This window comes from Carassius auratus, linkage group LG45M (genome assembly GCF_003368295.1).
Source record: "Carassius auratus strain Wakin linkage group LG45M, ASM336829v1, whole genome shotgun sequence".
NCBI classification, from domain to species: Eukaryota; Metazoa; Chordata; class Actinopteri; order Cypriniformes; family Cyprinidae; genus Carassius; species Carassius auratus.
Window position 1 is genome coordinate 707875 of NC_039299.1, and position 25936 is coordinate 733810.

The 25936-nt window shown below is 35.9% G+C and overlaps 2 protein-coding genes across 2 annotated transcripts; both read right to left on the reverse strand.

Moving 5' to 3' along the window:
- Window positions 1-3775: 3775 nt before the first annotated feature.
- LOC113068544 (piggyBac transposable element-derived protein 4) lies at window positions 3776-12412 on the reverse strand. Its single transcript, XM_026241281.1, has 4 exons — window positions 11201-12412; window positions 9191-9778; window positions 7428-7766; window positions 3776-6093 (listed from the first exon to the last, which is right to left on the reverse strand). The coding sequence occupies exons 1-4, from the start codon at window positions 11353-11355 to the stop codon at window positions 3882-3884; spliced, it is 3294 nt and encodes a 1097-aa protein (XP_026097066.1). The 5' UTR covers window positions 11356-12412; the 3' UTR covers window positions 3776-3881.
- Window positions 12413-12831: 419 nt separating this feature from the next.
- Window positions 12832-23625, reverse strand: LOC113068499 (MAGUK p55 subfamily member 5-A-like). Its single transcript, XM_026241228.1, has 12 exons — window positions 23220-23625; window positions 21563-21771; window positions 19894-19971; window positions 17250-17375; window positions 16991-17152; window positions 16299-16376; window positions 15910-16093; window positions 14960-15028; window positions 14760-14823; window positions 14631-14637; window positions 14294-14459; window positions 12832-13236 (listed from the first exon to the last, which is right to left on the reverse strand). The coding sequence occupies exons 1-12, from the start codon at window positions 23539-23541 to the stop codon at window positions 13010-13012; spliced, it is 1692 nt and encodes a 563-aa protein (XP_026097013.1). The 5' UTR covers window positions 23542-23625; the 3' UTR covers window positions 12832-13009.
- Window positions 23626-25936: the final 2311 nt, after the last annotated feature.

A 25936-nucleotide genomic window follows, 5' to 3' on the forward strand; every position in this document is an offset into this window, starting at 1 on the left:
GACATTGTTCTTTTTTTAAATTCTAGATTTGCAATATATAAACTCACAATTCTGAGAAGTCGCGAACAAAAAACTAAAATAATTCTGAGAAAAAAATAAATGTGAGATAAAAAAGGAATTGCTTTTCAAAAACTTTTATCCAGTTGTGGAAAAGGCTTCCATATAAGGTAAAGGTTGCATCAAAACAATATTATATTACTTTAATGTACTTTAAAAAAAAAAATCAAATTACTATATTCACTAAATTTCAATGCAAAAATAAATGTTAAATCAAGAAATGCTTCAGTTGTTTTGCACTTAAACTATTAAGTGTTACATATATACCATTACGCCAACTTTTAAATGTAACTTTTTTTAATGAAAAACTATTTTAAAATTAGTTTTGGCTTAGGTATTATCAAATCATACATCAGCAATTATTACATTAATGTGTAATACGTGATATATTTACAGCTCTATGAAACTACTCACAAATATCCTCCATGATGAGGAAATACTTTTAGCAGTATCTGCATTAAGAAAATAATTACATTTTTTACAGGTATGGAAATGTACTACAAACACAAAACACGGTAAAAAAATATTGCAAAAAATCTCCACAAACTTATGGAAGTCCACATGGATAGTAGCAATTTGGGATTTTTTGAATGGAAAAATACTGTACAGCTTACTATATTTATGTGAATACATCATTTTAATTTATGTATACACATAAGTATGTTTAAAAGAATAGTTAACCCAAAGATTTACATTTACTGAAAATGTACTCACCATCAGTCCATCCCAGATGAGATGGAGCATTGCATCACTTGCTCAGCAATGGATCCTCTGCAAGTGAATGGGTGCCGTCAGATTGAGAGTCCCAACAGCTGATTAAGAAAGAATCACAGTAATCCACAGCACTCCAGTCCATCAGTTAACATCTGGAGAAGACGAAAGCTAAAACGAATCCAGCATTAAGCTATTTTAACCTTGAACTCTCAATCCAGTGAAAAAGTCCTGTTGTCTCTCACATCACAATTTCTCTCCTGATTCAAACCAGATTACTTTTTAACTGGAAAAAGCAACAGCTAGAAGTTAAAAAGGACTTAGTCATTAATTTGCTCCTTACAAACACACAGCTTTTTTATTGTGATGTTTTTATCAGCTGTTTGGACTCTCGTTCTGACGGCACCCATTCACTTGGATTCCGCATATGATGCAATGCTACATTTCTCCAAATTTCAGAGTGAACTATATCTTTTGACAAGTAGACACACACAAATAGGAAGCACACTGTACACAATATTCATACAAACAAAAACAGTATGAAGGCCGTTTCAAACATACCGCTTGTATTTTAGCCTTCAACACAATTTCTTCTGAACTGAAAGTGTTTAATAGCTGACCCAGGCTGAAGGGACCCACTGCGGCTCGATGTCCAGTTTGTCAATGAGTCTCAGCAGCTCAGAGACACTCTTGTCCGGCTCGATGTTTGTGATGACTGCATCGAACATATGACCGTAGCTGTGCTCCATCTCATGTGCTTTCTCCAAGGTCTCTCTCACATCATCGTGCTGCGCAAAGAAAATGACACGATAATAATTGGTTTGTCATAGGTGTTTTCCCTCTATATGCAACTGTACATCTATCACTCAAAGGTTTGGATGCAGTTAATGCATGGATATCCCTTGTGTTCTATATGACTGACTTCTAGTGTAAATTATCTAAATGCAAAATGTGTATCATGAAGACCATGTGTTTCTTCACTCCTCTGGGAAGCAGGGTGGAGAATCGATCCTGAGGAGGAGGAGAAAGTGGAGAAGGTCTGATGAAGATGATGTACGGTTTAAGATCTGAGGAACACAGCAGTCGCAGGGACTGAGAAATACAAAACACAATAAGTCATGAAATGTAAACTAGAAAGAGAAACAAATACAAAACAAGCTCGGTACGGGATGCTCTAAAAATCCAGATGCATTGGATATATTGTAATGTTCACTGTCTAATAGTCCGAGACACATCTGTTTTTCAATCTGCAACAAAAACCTAAATCCTATAAGTGGATATCATAATTAAGATTCCACAGCTGAGATTATTATCCTGGCAATTCAGCATATTAGCCACTAAATTCACATTATGGTATGTCACATTGTTTTAAGCTGTTCTGATAATTATGATTATTTTGCAAATAGACTTTGAGTAAAAATTGTTATACTACATTACAGTCAGGGTCACAATATAATGGATAAATTAATAATAGAAAATAATGGAAAACTTGCAGTAATTCCCACTGTTCTAGATATATGTACTGATGCTGACATAAAATGAATTTTTTATATCATTTTTCATATTTTTATAAGATTTTCTAGAACATCTTGTGCCTCAATAACTACTACAAAAGTCTCATTTTTTATAGCACCTATTTTTTGTAAAATAGGTTCAAATGGCACATAACAATCTTAACCTTAAATAACTACAATCAAATGTTTGAAAATACCTAGCTGGCAGGTTTCCTAAATTATTCCCAGAATATAATTATTTTTACTAAAAACTAAATCCGACCAAACTACAATTGTTTTTTTTTAAAGTTTGGATTAAGGCACAAATTGTATTTAAATCAGAAAATATCAACCTTTAAAAATGAATGATTAATGTCATAATACATTGAATTCTGTCATAATGTGTGCTTTACTTACAGTCAGAAAACTGCACCAAACACAATTGCAAAAATAATGAATGTTTTTAACATGAAAATAACTAAAAACTAAAAAAGAAAAAAAAACTCCAACATTTTTGTTACTTTAACCCTTTAACTGCCCCACCAAGAAAAAAGCATTTTTTGTTTGCATTTCTTATCTCCTTATGTCATTAGTTACCACACTCAATGTATTTTTTTTCCAACACGTTCCATAATTTTTAAAACATTAGCTTAGCTTTTCTACGTTTACCATAAAGTGACAAATCAACCATTTGGTTGAACATGTTTTTGAAAAATTATTGAAAACATACTAAAGTTTTTTCATGGCACCAAGTAAAATAATTTTGTAAAGTTAGGGCTCTTACAGTGTAATATGTCAAAAAAATATGCTTACCTTGCAAAATTTCACCAAAAACAGTTTACATGGCAGGAGTGATTTCTTTCTCTCTGACATCCATCAAAGAAGAAGTGTTGTGACAAATGCTGTTGATTTTTTTTGGCTTAACATACCTCTACCAGATGGTAGAGATGGCTCAATCAGCTTGAATTAAGTTAAGTACTCCTCTCAATAAAATATAGTGACTCAAAATGTGCTCAACCATTTGGTCGAGCGGCAGTTAAAGGGTTAAATAAATGTTAACTGAAAAAAATAAAAATTATAATAATAATGCATATAATATATATATATATATATACACACACACACATAACTTATTTTCATGTAGTTGGCAAGTTCAAATTTCTCATTTACTTTAACTTGATGTAAAAAAATAAAAAGAAAAAATATTATATATAAATCTAGTAAAATAACTGGTTTCAAACAGGTTTCCTAACATCAGTAAGTTAGTGTTGTTGTGTTGGGTTTGTTGAAATCCTCAAACTGATAAATTATTCGATAACACCACCAATGTTTACAGGGGAATCACTCACTTTGAACTGGGACATGACTAAGTGTGTTTTTTAACCGAGAATAAAGTAAAGATCTTTTGATGATGAATACTGGATTTCAGCAGTGCCCTTTTGGTAAAAAAAAAAAAAAAAAAACCATCTGATGAAAATGTATGCAATGTTGCAAACAGAAAACAAGAGACTATCATTTGTAGTTGTTTTTAATAGAGTCATAACTATACAAGTAACAAGTTCATACAAAACGAAAAGTGGTCATACAAGATCCCCCAAAAAATCCCAAATTGCAACACATCTACAAATCTTCAGGGTAATGATCTATGTGCCATTTCTTGAAGCAGTTGCTTGACGACCGGAAGCATAATGCAACCTTGCAGTGGGAGCAGTATATGGGAGTCTTGACTTTATATCCCTCCAGTTTGCACATGACACAAACTCGCCTCCCAGACGGAGCATCAGAACCGAAATACTCTGGATAGCATCGCTCCATCTGGGCAGGTGAGGGTGGGGGAGACGACTCTGTTTCGGATGGCAAGTACGCATTCGTTTCTTTAGGGGCTGAAGACAACCGTGCAGACCTCCTTATGGAGACCGCTGTGTTGGATGTTGAGGGATCTTTGGCAGCAGACGGAAAGGGATTCTTACGTCTGCCGACACGTGCGAGTTCTGAAACAAGGATTTCCCTAAACAATTTTTGGGTGAGTGGGCCCTTGTTCTGAGCTTTCGCCAGTTTTTGGTGAAGGATGAAACTGTTGACCACTGCGATGTCAAGAAAATGGAAGAAGAGCGTCTCGTACCATTTTGTGGATTTGTGGAGGACAGCGTAATAATCTGTGAGGGAATCCGAGAGATCAACACCTCCCGTGTATTTGGTGTAGTCCTTCACAGCGGATGGAAAGGGAATTATATGTTTTCTCCGAACCCCATCGGGACCCTCGGCTTTCCTGGTGACTGTATCCCCCGTGAACGCCTTGTGAATAGAGGAACACATGAGGACTTCTCTCGCATCCATCCATTTGATGAATAGAAGAGGACCTTGCCGACACCAACGGATGGAGCCTAATTTAGATCTTCTGCTCAGGTCGTTGACCTTCGGTAAACTGGAACTACGGCGCAATGTGCCACAAGCGAGGATGTCGTTCTGCAACAAATCCAAGAAAAGAGTCGGGCTGGTGTAGAAATTGTCCATGTATAGTCTATAACCCTTGCCGAGGACCTTGTGATCCAGTAGTCTCTTCACCGAATCGTACCCGGCACCTTTCCCCGACGACGTTGAAGTCTTTCCTTCATATACGAAGAAGTTCCAGGTGTACCCGCAGGACGCATCGACGAGAACGAAGAGTTTGTAGCTCCATTTAGTTGGTTTGTCATTCATAGATCGCTTAAATCCACTCCTAGCTTCGGTAGCGACCATTCTCTCATCAACCAGAATCTCTCTGTCGGGGTGAAAGTGTTTCCTACACGCCGAAAGAACGTCTTTGTACAGAGGCTTGATTTTAAGCAGTCGGTCATAACCTGCGGTGCCTTTCTTCTTGTTGTTCTCCTCGTCCTCCTGAAGATCACAGAGGTAAAGATTCCAGGAGATGGCCTGAAATCTTGCTTGGGACATGATGGTCCGCGGGTACGAAAAACTGTACATTCGATTCCTCGCCCAGTAGTCCACTATCGATTCTGCCTTCACCAGCCCCATGTAGACGAGTAACGCCACGTATGAGTAGAACTCGGGAACGGTTAGAGGTACCCAGACAAACTTCTTTCCCGCTTTCAACCTCCTTTCGGCATTGCTGTTAGTGTTTCTAACGATTGTCTTGACTGAAGAGTTGGTGAAAAAGAGCTGGAACAACTGGAAGGGCGTATATGTTGTGTCCGCCATGAGCTGCAGACCTGGGGGTCTCCTAGGAGAAAAACTTGGTAGTATCGGTTCCTCATCCTCATTGCTGATGTCAAGCCACTTATCTGGCATACTCTCATTTTTCTTAAAAGGTGAATCCGAAGCTGAAGACAACCTGGTTCTGGCTTGCCCTGGTGAATAAGTAGTTGCTACGGGCTTCGATTTCTCATCGGTTGAAGTGGGTTCAGAAGTGGAAATAGTTTCGGGATTGGGATTGGGATTGGTGGAGATAACGGGCTTGGGAGCGGGATCTAAACTTGACACAGGGATGAGATCGGCGGAGGGATCGGATAAGGTTATAGGAGTGGAATCAGGGGTTGGATTAGGTGTGAGATTGATTTTTAAAGCATGCTTTCGTGGCCGGCCTCTTCGCCGTGGTAAAATGGGAACTGGATTAGAGTTAGGTGTGGGAGTGGAATCGTGGTTGGTGGTGGGAATGGCTTCAAAAGTGGGTGTGGCTTCAGATGTGGGTGTGGCTTCAGAAGCAGGTTCAGACGTGGATAGAAAGAGTTTGTCTATTGGTCCTGATGTTGTTTTTGGCGACTGTGCCAATGCAGGTGATTTTGAACGATCCGGACTTTCCAGAAGAGGGTTCCAGTCATCACCAGAATCAAGACTGTAATACAAAAACAAACAAACTTTATATGCATGGACTCAGTGGCTACAATAACAACAACAGAAAACTAGTATCAGGACTAACCCCATAAAGCCTTACAAGAAATCAAAGTGTTTAAAAAAATAAAAAATTTAAATTTCAGTTTAAGAACCCTTAAGATGTTATCAAAAAAATTTAAATACTAAATAAAGTTTGTTTTTATTGAGTGTCACATCCTAAAAATAGGATTCATTTTGTTGATTATACATTATACAATTAGACAAAAGTTTTTGAATGCATTTACAACTGCTTAAATAATGTTGAGGCTGGTTTTTAACTAATTAAATAAATTAAAAGGTACCAGTATTTTAAATATAAAACCACCAGTATTGTCTTTTGCGTGAGTTGAGGGAGTCATTAATTCAACCAATTTGTTCAAATGGCTGATTCATTCAGGAACGAAGAAAGTGATAGCTGTCTTTATGAATGGATCACTGAATCATTAATTAAACTGATCTGTTCGAAACGCTAAGACTTTCTGTAACGAAGCACGTCTGTGTGTTGCTCTGAGATGCAAAACAGTTCTGTTGTGGTTTCATTTGGACGATTTCCTTTCACAAATGTATATAAAAACATATTTAATATATACTGAATTTATTGCACTTATTTATTGAACTGTTAAATCAATAATCACACATGCAGCCATGCTTATACTTCGGAAAAGCACTATAGATAATTAAAAAAAAAAGTTTTATATGTTACTAAGACTACATACAATAACAACATCAATTTGTAGTAAACTGCTATATCTTAAATCAGATTTTAAGATCAGAAGAAAGGAAATATACGTTTTGTTTTTTACTTTTTAATGACCCGAGGAAACCCTTCATAATTGAAGCACTGTAATTTTTATTGTGGAGGGCAATACATATAATGCAATCCAATGCAATGATGACTGAGAGAAGAACGAATAAACGTTCCTCAAAAACTGTATGGATCATATTTGATACTCACATTTGAACAAAATGTTTCTAAAAATGTAGCAAGTAAACCTCGGTCGCTAGTGTTCACTTGATATAAACCTTCAAGAATCGGCAAGGTTTTTGTCGCTTTTCTTTTAAATGAGAGAAACATGGACAAAAAACAGTGGCTTTTCTTGAATAGAATTTTATTTTATATAAAAATGCATTTTTGCATTCTAGATGGATGCCTTTGACCACTGCAATTGTGTCGTGCATCTTTTGCAAACAAATTCAACGGATCTCGAGAACTTTTTATTAAATGCAAAAATGTTTTCTGTGTTAATGACTCTGGACGACAAAACTCTACCATAAATGCAAGACTTCCTTACTCACTTTTCTTCCCACAGTTCCTCTTCCCTCTCTGAATCACTGATCTCTTCGCTGTCGTCATCAAGATCACTGTCTCGAGGCCTGGTGGGTGCAGGATTAGGGTTGGGAGCAGATATGGGTTCAGTGGTGGATACTGAAATCAATGGTTCATCAGTGGGTTCAGAGGTGGGTACATGATAAGAAGTGTCTATGGGTGCAAGTTCAGGCAGGGGACTATGGGTAGTTTTTGAGGTGTGCTTCAAGGGCATCGGGGATGAGAGTCGTTGCCTCTTTGCATTTGATGATTCTGAACCCTCTTGGCTTTCTTCCTTTGTAGAAGGCCATTCTTCAATAGCATCCTCACTGTAACACAAACCAAACATGCTTCATTATGCATGCACAAGGAACAATTCTCAGCACACGAACAATATACAAACACTACGTTTCAAAAGTTTGGGGTTGGAATTATTTTTTAATAAGAAGCGTCTAATGCTCACCAAGGCATTTGTTTGGTAAGAAATACAGTAAAAACTCATTATTGTGTTATTTGACATTATTTTAGCTTTTATTTGAAAAAAAAAATATATATATATTTTGTAACATTAGAAACATTTTTACTATCATTTTTGATCAGTTTCTTTGCTGAATAAAATAGTAATTTATAAAAAAAAATCTAATGTGTATGTATGTATGTGGGTCAAAGACGTTAAGATGTCTGCATCAAGAAAAATGTACAAAAGTGATTGTGTGTCAATAGAAAGCACATTAAATGTAAGTAAAATGTCTACTTTTAAGATTTTAAATAAGTTTTTGGAGAATAAAATGTCAAAATTTGGTTGAAATAATGTTACATTGTCATTCAGTGTAACACAATATTTATGCAAAAATTCAAACAACATGCTTATTCTGACGTGTACATATTAAAATATCTAAATGAATAATGGAGCATACTAAATTTGATTGTGTTTTAAATTAGTAGAAAATTCTTACTGACAAATGGGCAAAACCTAGGATAGTGGCAAATTTAAAAATATAAAATTACAACTCATTAGTATTTGGGGTGAAAGTAATTAGTCTTTTAATATGTCATAAAATGATTTTTGTTGTAAATATGCCTGACAAGCTTGTTACACTGAATGACATTTTACTGGGTGTATTCTGTAAATCAGGGCTAAATGTATGATATTTATGTTTTGCTCAGAAAAACAAAAACAAAATTGCAATTAAATAAAACTGAAAACTTTTTAAATTTTTTTGGGGGGAAAACTATAACAGTTTAAAGCAGTATTACACTTTTCTTTTATGGTTAAACACTTTTTCGTCTTTGACCCATGTATGTATATATATGTATGTGTATATATATATATATATATGTGTGTGTGTGTGTGTGTGTGTGTGTATATAAAAGGTAATTGCGATTTATCTCACAACAATCTTTTTGGAGTCTCGTACTATTTTTTTAAGAACTTTGAGAAAAAAAATATCTGAATTTCAAGATATAACATTACAATTGTGCGTTATAACTCACAGTTCAGAGAAAAATGCGAAAATTGTGTAATATAAACTTGCAATTGCAATAAGAAAATGTCAGAATTGTGAGATCACACAGTTACTTTTTGTTTCGAATTCTGAAAAGTTTTAAAATTTTCTAAATTCTGATATATGCAGAATTCTGAGAAAAATTCTAAATTGCGAGAATAAAAAGATGATTTATTTTGTAGCAAAAACAGGCTTTCATGCATTAAACCCATAAAAAAATATATGAATTTACTCATGCATTTACTCACTTCTCTTCCCATGGTTCCTCTTCCTTCACTGACTTGAGCTCATTGGTGTCACCATCTATCAGAAGCCCTGTTGATGTGGGGGCACAGATGAGTGTGGCTATCGGCACCTGATTGGAGGCGTGCGTGGAATTTGGGTCGAGTTTAAAAGTGGAAGCGGGATTAGAGATGAGTATGGGTGTAGAATTAGGGCTCAGTTTAATGGAGGATGAGGCATTGGCAAGGGTTATAGGAGTCAAATTAGAGCTAAGAGCAATGGTGGATGTGGAATGAGGGCCGAATTTAACAGAGGAATTAGGGATCAGCGTGCCATAAGGAGGGGGTTTAGGCACGATCGTGGCATATGGGGTGGCTTTAGGAAAGAGTTTGGCTTTTGATTTGTCCTTAGATGGTCTGCCTCTCTGTCGAGGTAAGGAGACGGCTGGGGTGTTTTTCGACTTGTGGGCAATCGCTGGTGCTGATGGAGAGGGTTTCAAAGCATTTTTAGTTGACCGTCCTTTCCGGCGCGGTACAGACGAGGAAGGGGAGGAGGATGAGTTCCTCTTTAGTTTTGAGCGCCTGCGAGGCTTCCATTCTTCAGAAGAATCAATACTGGAACATATAATGAATGCACTTAATTGTTATATCACATTAAAGAGGTTTATTATGCTTTAATACACTTTAGGCAGCAGAAAGCATGAAAAACGTAGGGTTAAAAATAATTCATGATTGGAAACAATAGATGCATTGACTAAAGTGCTTGCAAGACTATTTTGCTATTCTTCATTATATCATTTAATATTAATTCAGGTCAAATGCATCGTCTTGTATGCATACATTTGAAATCTATGCTATGTCTTTGCACACTCCTATAGGTTTAAAAATGTTAAAGGTCCTGACAGTGATTGTTAGGAATATGACGTAAAATAGACATCATTGAAAACAAATAAGTCAGACCTTTCTCATGATTAATCTAAACAAAACTGAAAAAGCAATATGTGACCTGTGCTAGCAAAACGAGTCAAAGAGTAAATTTTTACAATTTATTTATTTTTGTGTTCACATTCTCTATTAAAAAACATTCAGAATGATGATTTTTATTACAGTATATGTGGATGGGGAGCAGCATGCCCAATTTCACTTAATTTAATTAGAAATGCTCTCTGTCTGTCAATAATTGTCAACGCATCATAAAACAAGAAAATGCATTCTGGTGATTGTTTGCAATATATCTGGCGTGACAATATTAGGATAACGTTTTGCAATGACATTAGGATCTTCTTATGAATAGCTTATAAGCTGCACAAAATATGGTCAACGTTTGGCTGGATATGGATAACAATGTTATCAAACCATTTGGCTGTATGAAGAATCTTTTTGAAAGCGGCATTTTTTTTTTGCAAACAGCATATACATGGACCGCTCCAATAGTAGATTGCTGTTTTTGTCTTTAGCGGTGTCAGATCCTTTTGAAGACACTAACTGCTTTCTCCATGTATTATAGACATTCTTGGGCACAGATGATCAATATGCTTTCTCCCAATGATATACAGCTATAATAAATGTAATAATTTGGAATGGGGCAAATCAACAGACATGTCCCTATTTATTATTATTTATTTTTTTTACATAATATTCAACTGCAGTGTCACCAACCACAATCCTCAATATGTGACCGGACTTTATAATTCTGAAGAAAATTTGATTGGACAAAAATAAGGATACGCCCTTGAGTGCAAGGTGACGCCATTTAGATTTTGGGCCGTTTCTCAGATGATATTTTTTTTTTAATGATGTAACTATATACATACATAGATACATATAATAAAACCAACATGCACACACGTTATAAATAATTACAAAAAATATTAGTGCATTAGTTTTTATGTGCTCTTTATGCTAAATTATGCTTTTATGCTTTGGCGTCTTGCAAACACTGTTTTCCTATCTAGCTTTAAGAACTGCATTAAGCAACAACAGGAAAACAATTTCTATCCCAAAAGGTAAAAACACTACACATGACGCGTGACTCACTCTTCATCCCGCAGTTCGTCCTCCTCCGCGGATTCGTCGAGCTCGTCGCTGTCTGACAGAGGTTTGTATCCAGCTTCAGTATCGCAATCTTCTATTACGCACTCGATTTCATAAAACATTTGCCTTTTCGATCCAACATCCTCCGCTGATGCCATTTCGAGCAGAAAAGGCGAAGAAAACTAGACGCAGCCTCCTTCAGACGCTGCAAGAAAGAACATGCGCGCACACCAGGGTTGCCAGGTTCCAGAAATATTTCCAGCCCAATAACAACTCAAAACCCGCCCAAATGGAATAAAAACTAGCCCAATTTTTCAGTGTCCAATCAGATTAGACAACGGCTGAATTCCCACAAAGGGCCTTAAAATAAATTTATATAAGTTTAAGTTTAAAGTATTTGCCTCTTGTCTTATCCAAATTCTTAATATCACACAATGTTTATTTTTTATTTTTATTTATACACAAACTCATACAATAAAGGTCAAATAAGAACACATCCTCTCTGATTTTTTCTGACCCTAGTCAGAAGTACTAAATTTCTTCCACCATACTTCCTAAGTGGTCAACAGTTAAAGTGCTTGAGTGACAAGCAACAAGGGCAGCCAGCTTCAACTCCGCCTCTTTCACAGGTGAATTATTTCTTAGAAAGGAACTGCCTGTGTCAAATAATGTTCTGGCATTTGAGAAAGGAGCTGCATTTTTTTATGTTTTTCAGTCGCAGCATGAGCTACCAGATCACTGTGGTGAGCTCTTACTTCACATTTGCAATATTTGCAGAACGCTTTTCTATCATCATTTGGAACACTTCGAATCCACTCCTTTAATCCTTTCTCTGTCTCCCATTCTTTGCGATACTTCTTTCCATACTTTCCCCATTTACCTGATATTTAAGAATGCTGCTTGTTCATCCACAGACAACCTAACTGACGCTTCTGACTACAACGCTCTCATGATGTGAGTGACGTGATGATGATGCTTGATTTGTGATGTCAAAGCACATGTGGCGTGCGCGCCTACTCGCGAGAAGCAGCGTTTGTTGCCAAGTGTTCATTCCCAGGAAAAACACTCACTTATAAAAGGTTCACTTTTATCTTTGACCACAATTATTATTATTTATTTTTTTGCGGCCACGGTACATTATAAATGTAGCCCAAAAAACCGCAACCCGCAACTCCGTATTTTTTCCCGCAACTCCTTTTCTAAAATAGCCCAATTGTGCGGGAAAACCGCCACCCTGGCAACCATGGCGCACACTTTCTGCATTAGCCCCGCCTCCAACTGCTACGTAGAGATCGTCGCAGTCTCTGATTGGAACACAATCTTGAGTGACGTGACAACGAAAGGCTGAGATCATCAGTAATGCGACGTGAACCAAAAGGTAGACCCTTTTATTTAGATTTTAAGAACCAAATATATAAAAAGACATGTTTTTTTTTAAATGTACAAATGTTTATTTCAATGCAGTCTTAACTTTTGGGGCTTGCCTATATGTTTGTTTTATCTTTGTGTTTGTGTCATATTGTTAAGTTAAAATGTTTGGCAATAAATACAGGCTAAATAATATTAAAAAAATAATATTGATTTAAAGAATAAAATACCACTCTTTATAATTTTTTTTTACTGCTGTCTTTAATTAATGTAAATATATGCTTTCCTTAGTTATTTCATATTTTGTTTGGTCATGCAATTTTATATTTGCACTCTGTTATTGCACATGACTTTACTGACCTTTTGCTTTTTTTATTATTATTATTATATCACACATGTCATACGGCCAATCAATTCCATGCATGTTGTTCTTGGTAAATGCCATTATGGGCTTTTACTCCATCTTACCCTGGGATGCAGACACAGCAAACAGATTTTTCCTGAGTTGACCACCTTTCTGACTGAATCCGTATTTGTGCCGTACAGGTTCTGTTCAAACTCGCCCGACTCGATGAATTTCCCTGCAGCCAGGTCACATTCAAAGCTCTGTCGTGAAACAAAGTTGTACTCCCTGCCGTTGACCTCATGTGCACGGGGGGTTCGTGTGGTGTCTGTAATGTGTTTAAAATCAGAAATAGGTAAAATAGATATGCATAAACAAAATAACAGTCTGTGTATAAATGCATGACTGTTAGCATGCATTAATTCATGGTTGTATTTAACCCAATTTTTCTTAAAGAAACAGTTTACCCAAAACTGAAATGTCCTCACCCTCAAGTCACTCAAGATGTGTTTATTACTTCATCAGATTTAGAGAAATGTAGCATTGCATCACTTGCTCACCAATGAATCCTCTGCAGTGAATGGGTGCCGTCAGAATGAGAGTCCAAACAGCTGATAGAAACATCGTAATCATCCACAAGTAATCCACATCACAATTTGTGAAGCCAAAAGCTGTGTGTTTGTAAGAATCAAATACAGCATTGAGGCATTTAACTTCAAACCAAATCTTCTTGCATTAATACTGCTTTCTCCAGTGAAAAAGTCATTTGAATCAGGTAAGAAATATTAAAATATGTGAGAGGACAACAAGAGATGGATGTTTTCACTAGATTATATACATTTTATACATATTTTATCAAGAAGTGATTGTTTAAAATGACTTAAAGATGAATTTTTTTCTTACAAACATTGGACTGGAGTGGTTATTGTAATAGTAGTTATCACTGGACTGGAGTGGATTATTGTGATGTTTTACCAGCTGTTTTGGACTGACGGCACCCATATACTGCAGGGGATCCAATGACGAGCATGTGACGTGACGATACATTTCTCCAAATCTGTTCCCATGAAGAAACAAACTCTGTATCTTAGACGGCCTGAGGGTGAGTGAATTTCAGCAATTTCATGTTTTGTTTTGTTTTGTTTTTTTGGGGGGGATGGGGGGTAAACTATTGTTTTAATTAAAAAAATGATTGGTTCTGTTCTGAAATTTGAAAGCTGCCCACAAAGGCATGCTTTTACAACATAATGACTCTCTTATGACAATTAATTTTACAATCGATGCATCTTACTATGTTTTGGAAGGGAGCCATTGTGTGTGTTCCCGTAGTTTGGCTTTAACGTTAAATTACTTAAAGCCAAAGCTGTAGAAACGCATAATCTTACGTGGAACAGCCCCGGTGAATCGGTCAGGCTCTAAGGAGAGCAATCTTTGTCTCAGTTCATCATGTCCGCTGGTGGGTGGCCCAATCAGGGCGATGGGGCGCTTGTAGTTGGGCGGCTGATGGTAAAGTGCCACCTCCTCATAGGTCAAGATATCCTCTGTGTACAGCTCTGAACAGTGACAAATATTCATTATTGGGGCGTTTTTAGAAAATATAAATGCCATTAGTCTATACAAGGGCTATTGAACTTGTTAAAAGACTTCAAATTAACAGTGCTTTGGGAATTTCTGCCCACAACAAAAGGTAAATGGCTAGATCCCAAAGGATGAGGGTAAAACTGTGTTTCTTCTCAGTGCATCTTCTGTTTTTAAATGCAAATTGCAACACAGGTGTGAGAAACGCTTTCATTGTTATTTCTTATTGCCCATCTTTAGTCTGTAGGGGTGTGCAAGATTTCTTGTCTTCACTTACTTGGGTTGAACAAGAGTTTTTTTAGCTGTTTTTGGCTTTTCTTTGCACACCAGAGTTTCCCTGATAAAAGACGAACAATTATCAGTGAGCTTTCCTCTCTCAGATCAACAGCAAAGAGTTTAAAGGATGATGAAAGCTCAAAAAAGCAATTCAGATGTACGTGTTAGTAACTTCAGACAGACGAGGGCTAACTCACCTTTATACTCTTGATTTCTGTCTGTGAGGGGTTTTTTCATGGCTTCTCTGTGCTGTTGGAAGCTCTTCCCTTGAAAGAACACAACAAATAGCAACCAGTTCTTGTCTTAGTAGCTACTGCACCACACATACTAGACATTCAACTGGAAAATGATATTATATGCCCTGAAAGACATAAAACTGTCAGTGTTATAATTACTCCTATTAGTATGTGAACCAATATGGTCAAAATTGTTGTTGTTTTTTTGTTTCCGTTTTGCAGTGTAAATGCAAAATGTTATAACATGATTTTTCATACATGACAAAAATAGCACAAGGAGACTTCTGAGGTTTTAGTTTTGATTGATCATCGAAATAATTTATTTAGTGTTATTACTGTTAACTAAAACTAAAACTAAAAAAATAATTAAAAATATTAGATTTAAAAAAAATCTGAAATTAAAATTAAATTTTTTTTTAAATAAAGCTGAAATGAAATAAAATGTTAATATTAAATGAAAAACCTAAAAAAAAATAGAACTCAAATAAATAAACATTAATAGCTAAACCTGAAATAAATACATTTTTAATAATAAATATTATAATAATAATAAATAAACACTATTAAATAATAACAAATATTAATTATGGAAACATAACTAATACAGATGACCAAAGTACATGACAAAATCAATAAAACCTCAAATTAAAAATGAAATATAAAAATAAATGCAAATTCAAAAGATTAATAAATATGATAGGAGTATATAAACAATAATAAAACAACACTATAATCGTTGAGTCATCATTTAAACTTAATTGTCAAATAGAAAGTGTAAATCAATTGCAAATGCATGATTAACATAACTGTATGTCGCCCTATTCAGCAATACAATACATTCAATGGATTTACAAGCATTTTTTTTCTGTCTCTATTCTGTATTCAGCAGAAACTCTGCTAATTGTTCTCACCAGGTATAAGACCAGCGAGGGGCTTCTGTTCCTCGTGTCCGTCGCGGTACGCCTGCCACCAGTTGGGGTCGTCCTGGCTGGTGACGTGAAGGATGTCTCCCTTCTGGAAGGACAGGCCGAGCTCTCTGCACGGCACATATAGATCGTCAGATGGGTCATAGCTGAAGTTTGCCTTCACATGCATCTGTAAAGAAAGAGAACACAGAGAACACAGCCTCATAAATGTATCTTAAATTCTTACATCACAAATATACTTCATGCATGAGTCAATCCCAGAATGCATTGTGGCAAGAAGCCAACTAGAGTTTCAAAAGAGAAAATCCCAGAATTCAAATTCAAAGGATTCAAAGGAAGGAATTAAAATGAAGAAATTAGAGGTGAAATCATACCACATTTGGTCTGTGAGGAGCTTTGTGGTTTTGAAAGTTTGGGATGAGGAGAAATGTGAGAGACCCATGCATGTAGGACTAGAGACAAAGAAGAAGAACACTGATGTAAAATATTCATTTTTTAAAAAAAGTAAGAAATTAATACTTTAATCAGCGAGGATGCGTAAAATTTATCAAAAGTGACAGTAAAGACATTTATAATTTTACAAAAGATTTCTATTTTAAATAAACACCGTTTTTTTAACATCAAAGAATCCTGATTTTTTTTTTTTTTTAATTGAATTTAAATTGAAATCCTGAACTGTTTCCAACATTGATGATAATCAGAAATGTTTCTTGAGCAGCAAATCATATTATTCTGATTTCTGAAGATCATGTGACACTGAAGATTGGAGAAATTATGCTGAAAATTCAGCTTTGATCCCAGGAATAAATTACATTTTTACAACATATTCACATAGAAAACAGTTATTTAAAATTTTAATAATATTTCACAATATTATTGATTTTTCTGAATTTTAAATCAAATAAATTAAGTAATCAATTAATTCATACATGAGAGACTTCTTTCAAAAATAAATAAATAAATCCTGACCTCAAACCTATGTTCAGTAGTGTACTTTATATCAACAGATAAATATGGTAAAGCAAGTTAAGGTGTTTCAAAGAGTTTAGGGCTTTCTGGATCTCACCAGTATGTTGTGAACATCATTAACACTTCTTCCACGGACTGGAATGCCATTGATCTCCAAGATTTCATCTCCTTCACTGAGCAGGTTGCTTTTCTCAGCAGTTCCACCGCTCACCACCCGACTGATGACGACGCGATCATGTTCGTTACGAACGGTCACGCCCTAAACAACTTTAAGGTATATCGGTACAAGAAACACACAGACAGAAACTACAGTAACAAATTCAATGCTGCCATTACAGACTATATAGTAGACTTACCAGGGGCATGTCACGAGTTTTCTCCAGCGAAACCAGTTTGGTGGTCTTTTCATCCTGGTCCACTGATTCAATAGTCTCAACATCTAATTCCTGTTCAGCAATACAGTCATGAGCTTCCATCAGGGCCTGAGGAAGAGCCGTGAACATCAACACTGGTTCTTTTGACTTTCTTTCACATAGCAATGCTCAAGAAACCACATTGCACCCACCAAGAACAACCCTGCAATTGTAAAAATAAGTGTATTCAAGTGTGCTATTAGTAACCTTCTTTTATGCTAAAACATATGAAAGTATGCTTTTAGTTGACTTTTTATGAACTTCTCAGAAATGGGCTTTATGTACTCCTCAGAAATATACTTAAAATGGCATTTAAGTATACTTGACTTATATTTACAAAAATGCACAGCTTCACCTGAACATAAACCCAATCATCACATCACCTCTTACCTCCTCATGCATTTATAAAGTATGAAGAAAGACAGAGCCGCACCGTTATAAATGGCTGCCTTTAATTTTCTATAATTTTGTGCATCTGCTTTAATAGTTCAGGTGTGATCTGTTATGAATAGACATAAGGATAAATGATGCTAAATGAAAACAGTATATTGCAGTAGACTGTATGATCATTCATATTTTCGAAAACAAAAGGCGGTAACACTTTAAAATACTGTTTCTTACTTACTGCATAACTAATAAGGAATTACTGAAGAACTATCAGGTAATTATTCATTAACACTTAACTCACTACTGTTTACTACTGAATAAGATGTGTTAACTAATCAGTATGTAATACAATATTACGATTGTGTTAAGTAATAGTTAGCTAATAAATAACTAATATATTCTGTCATACCTCCTGAAGAACTACTATTAATTATCTGCTAGTTATGTTTCAAGAAATATAACCATGAAATAACTACTACTGAACAGTTATACGCAAATAATCACTATAATAATCAGGCTGTGGCACACAAATCAAGTACTTGAGTACAGACACCCCAATAAAATATTACTCCAGTAAAATTATAAGTAGGCCTTTTACTTGAGTAAAAGAACAAATACAAAGTACTGCTACAATAACAACTTTGTTACTTTGTTACAACTTTGTTATAAACCTATAATGGAAATAAATTATGCATTTTGTTTGCTTCTACAAATAAATGTTTAACTTTTGATTATAAAATGTTTGTTAAATTAGTTTAATTGTGGGCAGAATACTTGATAAAACGGAATAAAATATGCTGTATTAAGGAATGTTCTCATCTGAAATAAAGATCGTAAACAAGTTGATATGTATTTTACAAAGTTTATGATTACTTTTATAGTTTTTTTTTTAGAGTGTATGTTTGATTTAAGTCAAAATGATGTAGCAATTATTATTTACTAATAGGTTCACTTTAGAATACTCTCTCAGGTTCTAAATAATTCCTTTGGAATTGTCTGATAAATCTTTATGAATTATTAAAGGCTTCACTATATTTTCACTTTAAAATAGGCCTACTGTTTCAGGTGATGAAATAGGTCCTGCAGAACTATTTGATAGTTATTTATTAATTACCAGTGGGTTCCCTATGTTTTCACTGTTTCAGGTTTTAAGTAATTCAATTCAATTCAATTCAAGTTTATTTGTATAGCGCTTTTTACAAAATAAATCGTTACAAAGCAACTTTACAGAAAATTATGTTTCTACAATATTTAGTAGTAACTAGTAGTTTATGCACATTTGACAGGATTTTTGAAAAAATAATAATAATAATACAAATTATTGTGGAATTATCTAATAATTCTTTATTAATTACTAATTGGTTTCCAATATTTCACTTTAGAATAGGCCTACTGTTTCTGTTTCTAAATAAGTCCTGCAGAATTATTTGATAATTATTTATGAATTTCTAATTGGTTAACTGTATTTTAATTTAATGAATAGATCATGTGGTATATGCTGAGGAGGCACACATACAGTACTGTATATTAAATATAAAAACTAACGTAAGTTATCGCAAGGCACTGGAGTGGTGGTGAGGTTCCTATCGGAAGCCGATTTCTCACAATACAAATCACCACACAGACAAATCCTCTATAAAATGTATTGCATTTAATAATATTGCATTTTCATACTATTACTACTTCTATAACATTTATATGAAAGGGTCACAATTCAATGTAATTGTGTAAAACTGTTCATTATAGTTACTTCATAGTTATTTTTCTTGAACCTTAACTAGTAGATAATTAATAGTAGTTCTTCAGGAGGTATGACAGAATACATGAGTTATTGATTAGCTAACTGTTACTTAACAGTCATACAATTATATTCCATACTGATTAGTTAACACATCTTACTTCGTAGTGAGTTAAGTGTTAATGAGTAAAGTAAACACTGCATAAAGTGTTACCTAAAAGGCTTATCAGCTTTTAAATGGGATGAGAAGATCCCTAGTAAATACAAAAAAACACTTTATAGCAAGAAGCCAACCACAGCCAAGCAACACACTAGCAACTCATGGTATTAGCAACTTCAAAACTTTGATTAAGAAAACTTAAAATTCTACTTATCTAGACTCATTTTATGCTTTGAAAAAGTGCTGCCTTTAGTCAGATGATCCTGACGTTGTGTGAGATAGATTCAGTGCTCGTGATTTACCTGCAGGTGTGGTGACGTCAGCAGGCCTGTGAGTTCTGTGGCTTCATTATATTCACTAGACTGCAGGGCACTCTCTACCTGGAGAACAGCAAGCAACAACACAGATGAGTAGAGATACATCTAGAGATACATGTGCAGCATCATTATGACCGTTGCTCATTAAAATAACCTGATGCAGACAGTCAGGTACTTCTCCTTTACATTTTATACAGAGTTTGCACGACTGAAATGTACTGATTTTATATATTGCAAATCAAAAGATTTGGTTAGGAAATTAAATTTGTAGATGAGTTTCAGTTAACATTTTAAGAAGCAAAAAGCTGTGTGTTTGTAAAAAAACAAATCCAATTCAAATCATTGCTTTTGGCTTAAATAGGAGTCTGTAAGCCATGATAATGCTTGAATGTCTTACAAACATGCAGCTTTTGGCTTAATAAGACATTAACGGATGGACTGGAGCTGTGTGGATTATTGTGATGCTTTTTTCAGCTGTTTGGACTCTCATTCTGACGGCACCCATTCACTGCAGAGCATCCATTGCTGAGACAGTGATGTAATGCTACATTTCTCCAAATCTGTTCATATGAAGAAACAAACTAGTCTAAACCTTGGATGGCATAAGTGTTAGCACATTTTCAAAAAAGCACTTCAGGTGCCTTTGCACAAAAACAATGACTACAAATACTTAAGAAAAGAAGAACAGATTCACATTAAAGAGTAATAATATTTTACAATATTACTGTTTTACTGTATTTTGTCAAATAAATGCAGCAAAAACATTTTAAGAAATCCAAAATTTTACAACATTAGCATATATTTCTTTGCATACACAGAAAAATCTAGATAAAAATATATAATTAAAGGATTATTTTACCTAATATTTGTGAGCGATTTACATATTTATGCTGTTATTGCTTATTATTTTATTATTAAAATAGCAGACACTCACAATGTCAAGAGCTTGTGATAGGGTTTTATGAGATAGCAGCAACTTTAGTTTAAAAGAGTACAATTATATTTTATCAGTCACAACTTCTGGAGAAAAATAGAGCAGACGCTGGACAAAGAAAAAGCTTTCTAGAGCGTACGCTATCAAATATAGTATATAATCCATAGAGGAGGACTTAACCATTAGAAAAAGGCCCCCTAAAATGCTTTTTATATACGAGATGTGTGTTTGGCAACCGCTTGTGCGTCTGCACTGAACGTGCATCTTTAAGAAAATGTAGTTCCTTTCCACACTAGTACATTTCATGCTTGGTTGAAATAATCCTTCAGCGTGTAAATGCATAATTTCCTTCATTTTTAATTTAAATGCATAATTAAATAAATAAAAAATAAATATATTTTTAAGTTTAGAATTAGACAGCCTTGCATTTTTTATACAATTGTTTGGTGAAAATGACCCCAAAGCACCACCTAGTGTCAAACTACACTAATCCTATTATAATCGGTGTAAATGTAAACAAGCGCTCTTCGAGATGAAAGAAATCCTTTATTTGAAACATGCACATGAAATAATAATAATAATAATAAAAAGCACACAACTTATGGAACACGGTTGTGCAGCAACGAGCATCACAACAGTGAAAGGAACCTCAAGGTTGTGTGTAAATGTGAGAAGCTGTAGGGCCTTATTCCTGTATTCTGTCTCGGTCCCTGTCCATACCTCGTCTCTGAGCTGCTGTGTGTGTGCGGTGAGCGGGATCGGCAGACAGAGGCGTCTCATGCTCTGAGCCACACTGCGGTGCATGATGAACGCCTGCTGGATATCTGACCGAAGCAACAGCTCCAGCAGCAGCTCGACGTCCAGCTGACTCTCAGCATCCGTCAGACGCAGCTGCAGATGCTGCAGAGAGTCCAGCAAATCAGCCAGCTCTGAAAACACACAGAAAAACACATTACTGATAAAAAAAAATCCCACCTGATTCAACTTAACCCTTTAACTGCCTGCTCAACCAAATGGTTGATTTGTCACTTTATGGTAAACGTAGAAAAGCTAAGCTAATGTTTTCATATAATCCTTTCTGCTGTCAGAATGTACTATTTGCTGAGAAATATAACTTTCTGATCATTCATTATAGTTCATATTTTCTGATTTCCATAGTATGTGTATGAATTCCGGTACTTTTGCCATAAAGTGACATATCAACCATTTGGTAGAGGCCGATATTTTAAAAATTATGGGACGTGTTGAAAAAAAATACATTGAGTGTGGTAGCTAATGACATAAGGAGATAAGAAATGCAAACAAAAAATTTTTCAAATGCTTTTTTCTTGGTGGGGCAGTTAAAGGGTTAAAGCTTGCTGCTTTGTATTTTCACGTATCATGTCATTTCAATAAATTCTTCAAAAACTCTTGTCTATTTGAATCTGGTTACTAGAAAACAATAAAAAATTTTGGATTTCGAATGACTCAAGAGTGAGGATATAAACGACAATTAAAATACTAGGGAAGTCAATGATAACATCAACTGTCTGGTGAGTAAATGATGACAAAATGTTCTTTTTTGGGTGTGCTATCCCAAATCAAAAATTACACACTTCATCTTCAAGGCTTTTCGTGTACCACAATGTTTTATATGGTAAACCATTGTGTAAATTTCACTTTTATCCCACATCGTAAAGCAAGATTTCAACAACTGTCACCAGTGTTTCACCCAGAGAGTAAGCTGTAGGTATTTAGCAGCCGTTTTTATCTCGAGAGATACGAGTGCACTTCTTACAGGGACAATCCTCCTGAAGATAAGAGTCTTGCTCAAGAGGTCAGAGGTCAAGTCATCACGGCAGTTTAGTTTAAGGTACAAGTAAACTCTATCCTGCTAAGCTACACTTTTTATTATGGTTTTGACAGTCTTGTGTGCTCACCAATGCATTTATTATTCAGAAAATACATTAGAAGCATTATAATTTAAAAAACTGCTTTCTATGTGAATATATTTTAAAATGTATTTTATTTCTGTGATGCAAAGCTGTATTTTCAGCATCATTCCTCCAGTCTTCAGTGTCACATGATCTTCATAAATCAGAATAATATGCAGATTTGCTGCTCAAGAAATATTTCTCATTATTATAAATGAAAAGAGTTGTGCTGGACGATATTTTTGTGTAAACCATGATGCATTTGATTTTTTCAGGATAGAAAGTTCAAAAGAACAACATTTATTTAAAATAGAAACCTTATATTATAAATGTCCTTATTGATCAATTGAATGCATTCTATATTGTAATCAGCTATTTTAAAGTATTTAAGCCCACCCCTAAACATGATGCTTTTTCAGGTTGTTCATCATTTAATCACATTTCTCCCCTCCTGTGTGTCTCACCTGTTGTATTCTTCTCCTCTGATGTTGACTCTGCTTCTTCTGCAACATCCATCCCATCAAGAAAGGCCCGACTGATGGCTTCATTGCTGCTCTGTGCTGATGTGAGACATGAGGACGAGTTCAGATCGGTTTCCTGAGCCTGTTTACAAGCCTCCTCCTCCTCCATCATCATCATCATCATCGCTTCCTCTGGGTTGTCTTGGATTTCCTCGATCTGCTCATCGCAGCACTGAGCCATGAGTTTGTCAGGACTGTCCATGTCCATCTCAGTGTTGTCACGCCAGTCCACCGACATGCCACCGTTCATATGTAATGTTAACATGGTCAACACAATAAACTACAAAAGGTTCAGAGCAGGAGACACTGATGCATTTATGATTTCCTGATTCCCTGAAACACATGCCAACAAAACAGAAGCCGCACTCTACAAATCCTGTCATTTGTATTGCATATAAAATGTATTTAATGCTTACTATAGTATAAAATGTGCAGTATATGCAATATATATACTTCTATCTAAAAAATTTAGCCTTTTAAAAGTGAAAGTGTGTAATTTTTGCACTTCTAAATGAAGCTGCTGAAGTAATGCAAAAACAATTCTACATTTTGGCTACATTTGCTTCTTTTGAAGGCACCAATCAGGTTTCAGCAGTCAAGCACGCAGACATGTTTAGCAACAGTTGTCAGTGAAAGATGACCATCTGTTTATCTGAGACTACTTAGCATTCTTATCTCTCTCTCTCACACACACACACCATCACTAGGACTTGCAGACAAACATAAACCGAATTGCTAGCAGGTTTCAGGGAAATAAATGAATTCCTTAAACATTCAAGAGCAGGGGCGGCTCTACCGGGGCTGCCACCCCAGTTGGCAGCAGTGAATTAAAGATTATGGCCAATTAGAAAATTTACGAGCGCGAATCTTTCGTGATTCGTGATCCTGACCTGCACCGATCTCCCGAACTGATTCAAATGATTCGTGATCCCCAAACTGACTCAAATGATTCGCGAACCCGCTCCGAACTGTCGAATTGATTCAAATGATCCGCGAAGCCGCTCCGAACTGTCGAATTGATTCAAATGATTCGCGATCCCACTCCGAACTGTCGAAATGATTCAAATGATTCGCGAACCCGCTACGAACTCCCGAACTGACTCAAGTGATTCGCGAACCCGCTACGAACTCCCGAACTGACTCAAGTGATTCGCGAACCCGCTACGAACTCCCGAACTGACTCAAGTGATTCACGAACCCGCCACGGACTCCCGAAATGATTCAAATGATTTGCGAACCCACTACGAACTCCCGAACTGAGTCAAATGATTCGCGAACCCGCAAAATCAGTTAGGTATTCAGTGACATATGATTAATTTAATGCGCTGACAGCTCATTGCACCTGGCAAACAAGTTACACTGAGCGGAGCTGGCGACCGGTTCAAGATGGCGGCTCCACGGCTCGTTCGTGTCAATAGGCAGTAGCGTTCGATGGGGCGTCTACCTATATGATGTCTATGCTCTGAACTGTCGAATTGATTCAAATGATCCGCGAAGCCGCTCCGAACTCCCGAACTGATTAAAATGATTCGCGATCCCCAAACTGACTCATGATTCGCGATCCCGCTCCGAACTCCCTAACTGATTCAAATGATCTGCGATCCCCCAAACTGACTGAATGATTCGCGAACCCGCTACGAACTCCCGAACTGACTCAAATGATTCGCGAACCCGCTACGAACTCCCGAAATGATTCAAATGATTCGCGAACCCAATACGAACTCCCGAACTGAGTCAAATGATTCGCGAACCCGCTTTGAACTACCGAACTGACTCAAATGATTCGCGAACCCGCTTTGAACTACCGAACTGACTCAAATGATTCGCGAACCCGCTTTGAACTCCCGAACTGACTCAAATGATTCGCGAACCCGCTACAAACTCCCAAACTAATGAATAATAATAAATTATCTCTTATTTCACATCTAATTAAAGGAGAGTTGATCTACAGAGTAACCTACAGTATGAATAACTTCAACATTACCAAACATGCCTTGCAAACATAAACAAAAGAGCCAGTGTAATTTTTTTCTTCCCATTTTATAAATAAAACAACGAATATTGGAGTATGTATATGTTTTTCTACTTTAAAATTTCATAATTAATTATTTTACTTGCCATTTCTGTGTGAAAATTGTTTATAAACCTGTCCAAACATGGTACTAGCACCACGGTCGTGATAAATATTTGTGACAGAAATAAAGCTTCTGTGAGTAACTATGGTATTTTGACAGAAACTTAATTTTTGCAAGGAATCAAGAAAAAATTTACTCTGATCAGCTCTTTTTAGCTTTTAACTTAATTGTATGTAAAGAAATTAAACCACCTGTAACAGTTTCGTCCATAAATACAGCAGTTTTTGACCCCTGAGACCTTTTAAGTGCCACTGATGTAGATAAACTTAATAAGCCCTTGCACGTTTTCCCTCTAGTCCTTTCTGTCCCGCACAGATGATTTTCACTTCGTTTTCAATGCAAAGCTGACAGATAATCTCAATTTGGACAGGTAATGCATCAGCTCTTGTGGGGTTTGAACCTTTGACTTTCTGTGACCAAGCACTGACATACAGCAGCCCAACATCAACCAAAAACAAAGCAACCACACAAGAGTCAATGAGTATTAATACAAACAAAACTACGGACTATCATGTGAAACCCTTT

Coding starts and splice junctions, on each gene's coding strand:
- LOC113068544 (XM_026241281.1), bottom strand. CDS start 11,355: ATGGCATCAGCGGAGGATGTTGGATCGAAAAGGCAAATGTTTTATGAA. Junction 9,779..11,200: donor GACGAACTGCGGGATGAAGA/GTGAGTCACGCG, acceptor TATATGTTCCAG/TATTGATTCTTCTGAAGAAT. Junction 6,094..7,427: donor GAGGAACTGTGGGAAGAAAA/GTGAGTAAGGAA, acceptor TTTGTATTACAG/TCTTGATTCTGGTGATGACT.
- LOC113068499 (XM_026241228.1), bottom strand. CDS start 23,541: ATGTTAACATTACATATGAACGGTGGCATGTCGGTGGACTGGCGTGAC. Junction 17,153..17,249: donor AAACTCGTGACATGCCCCTG/GTAAGTCTACTA, acceptor AAAGTTGTTTAG/GGCGTGACCGTTCGTAACGA. Junction 16,377..16,990: donor ATGATGTTCACAACATACTG/GTGAGATCCAGA, acceptor CTTTGTCTCTAG/TCCTACATGCATGGGTCTCT.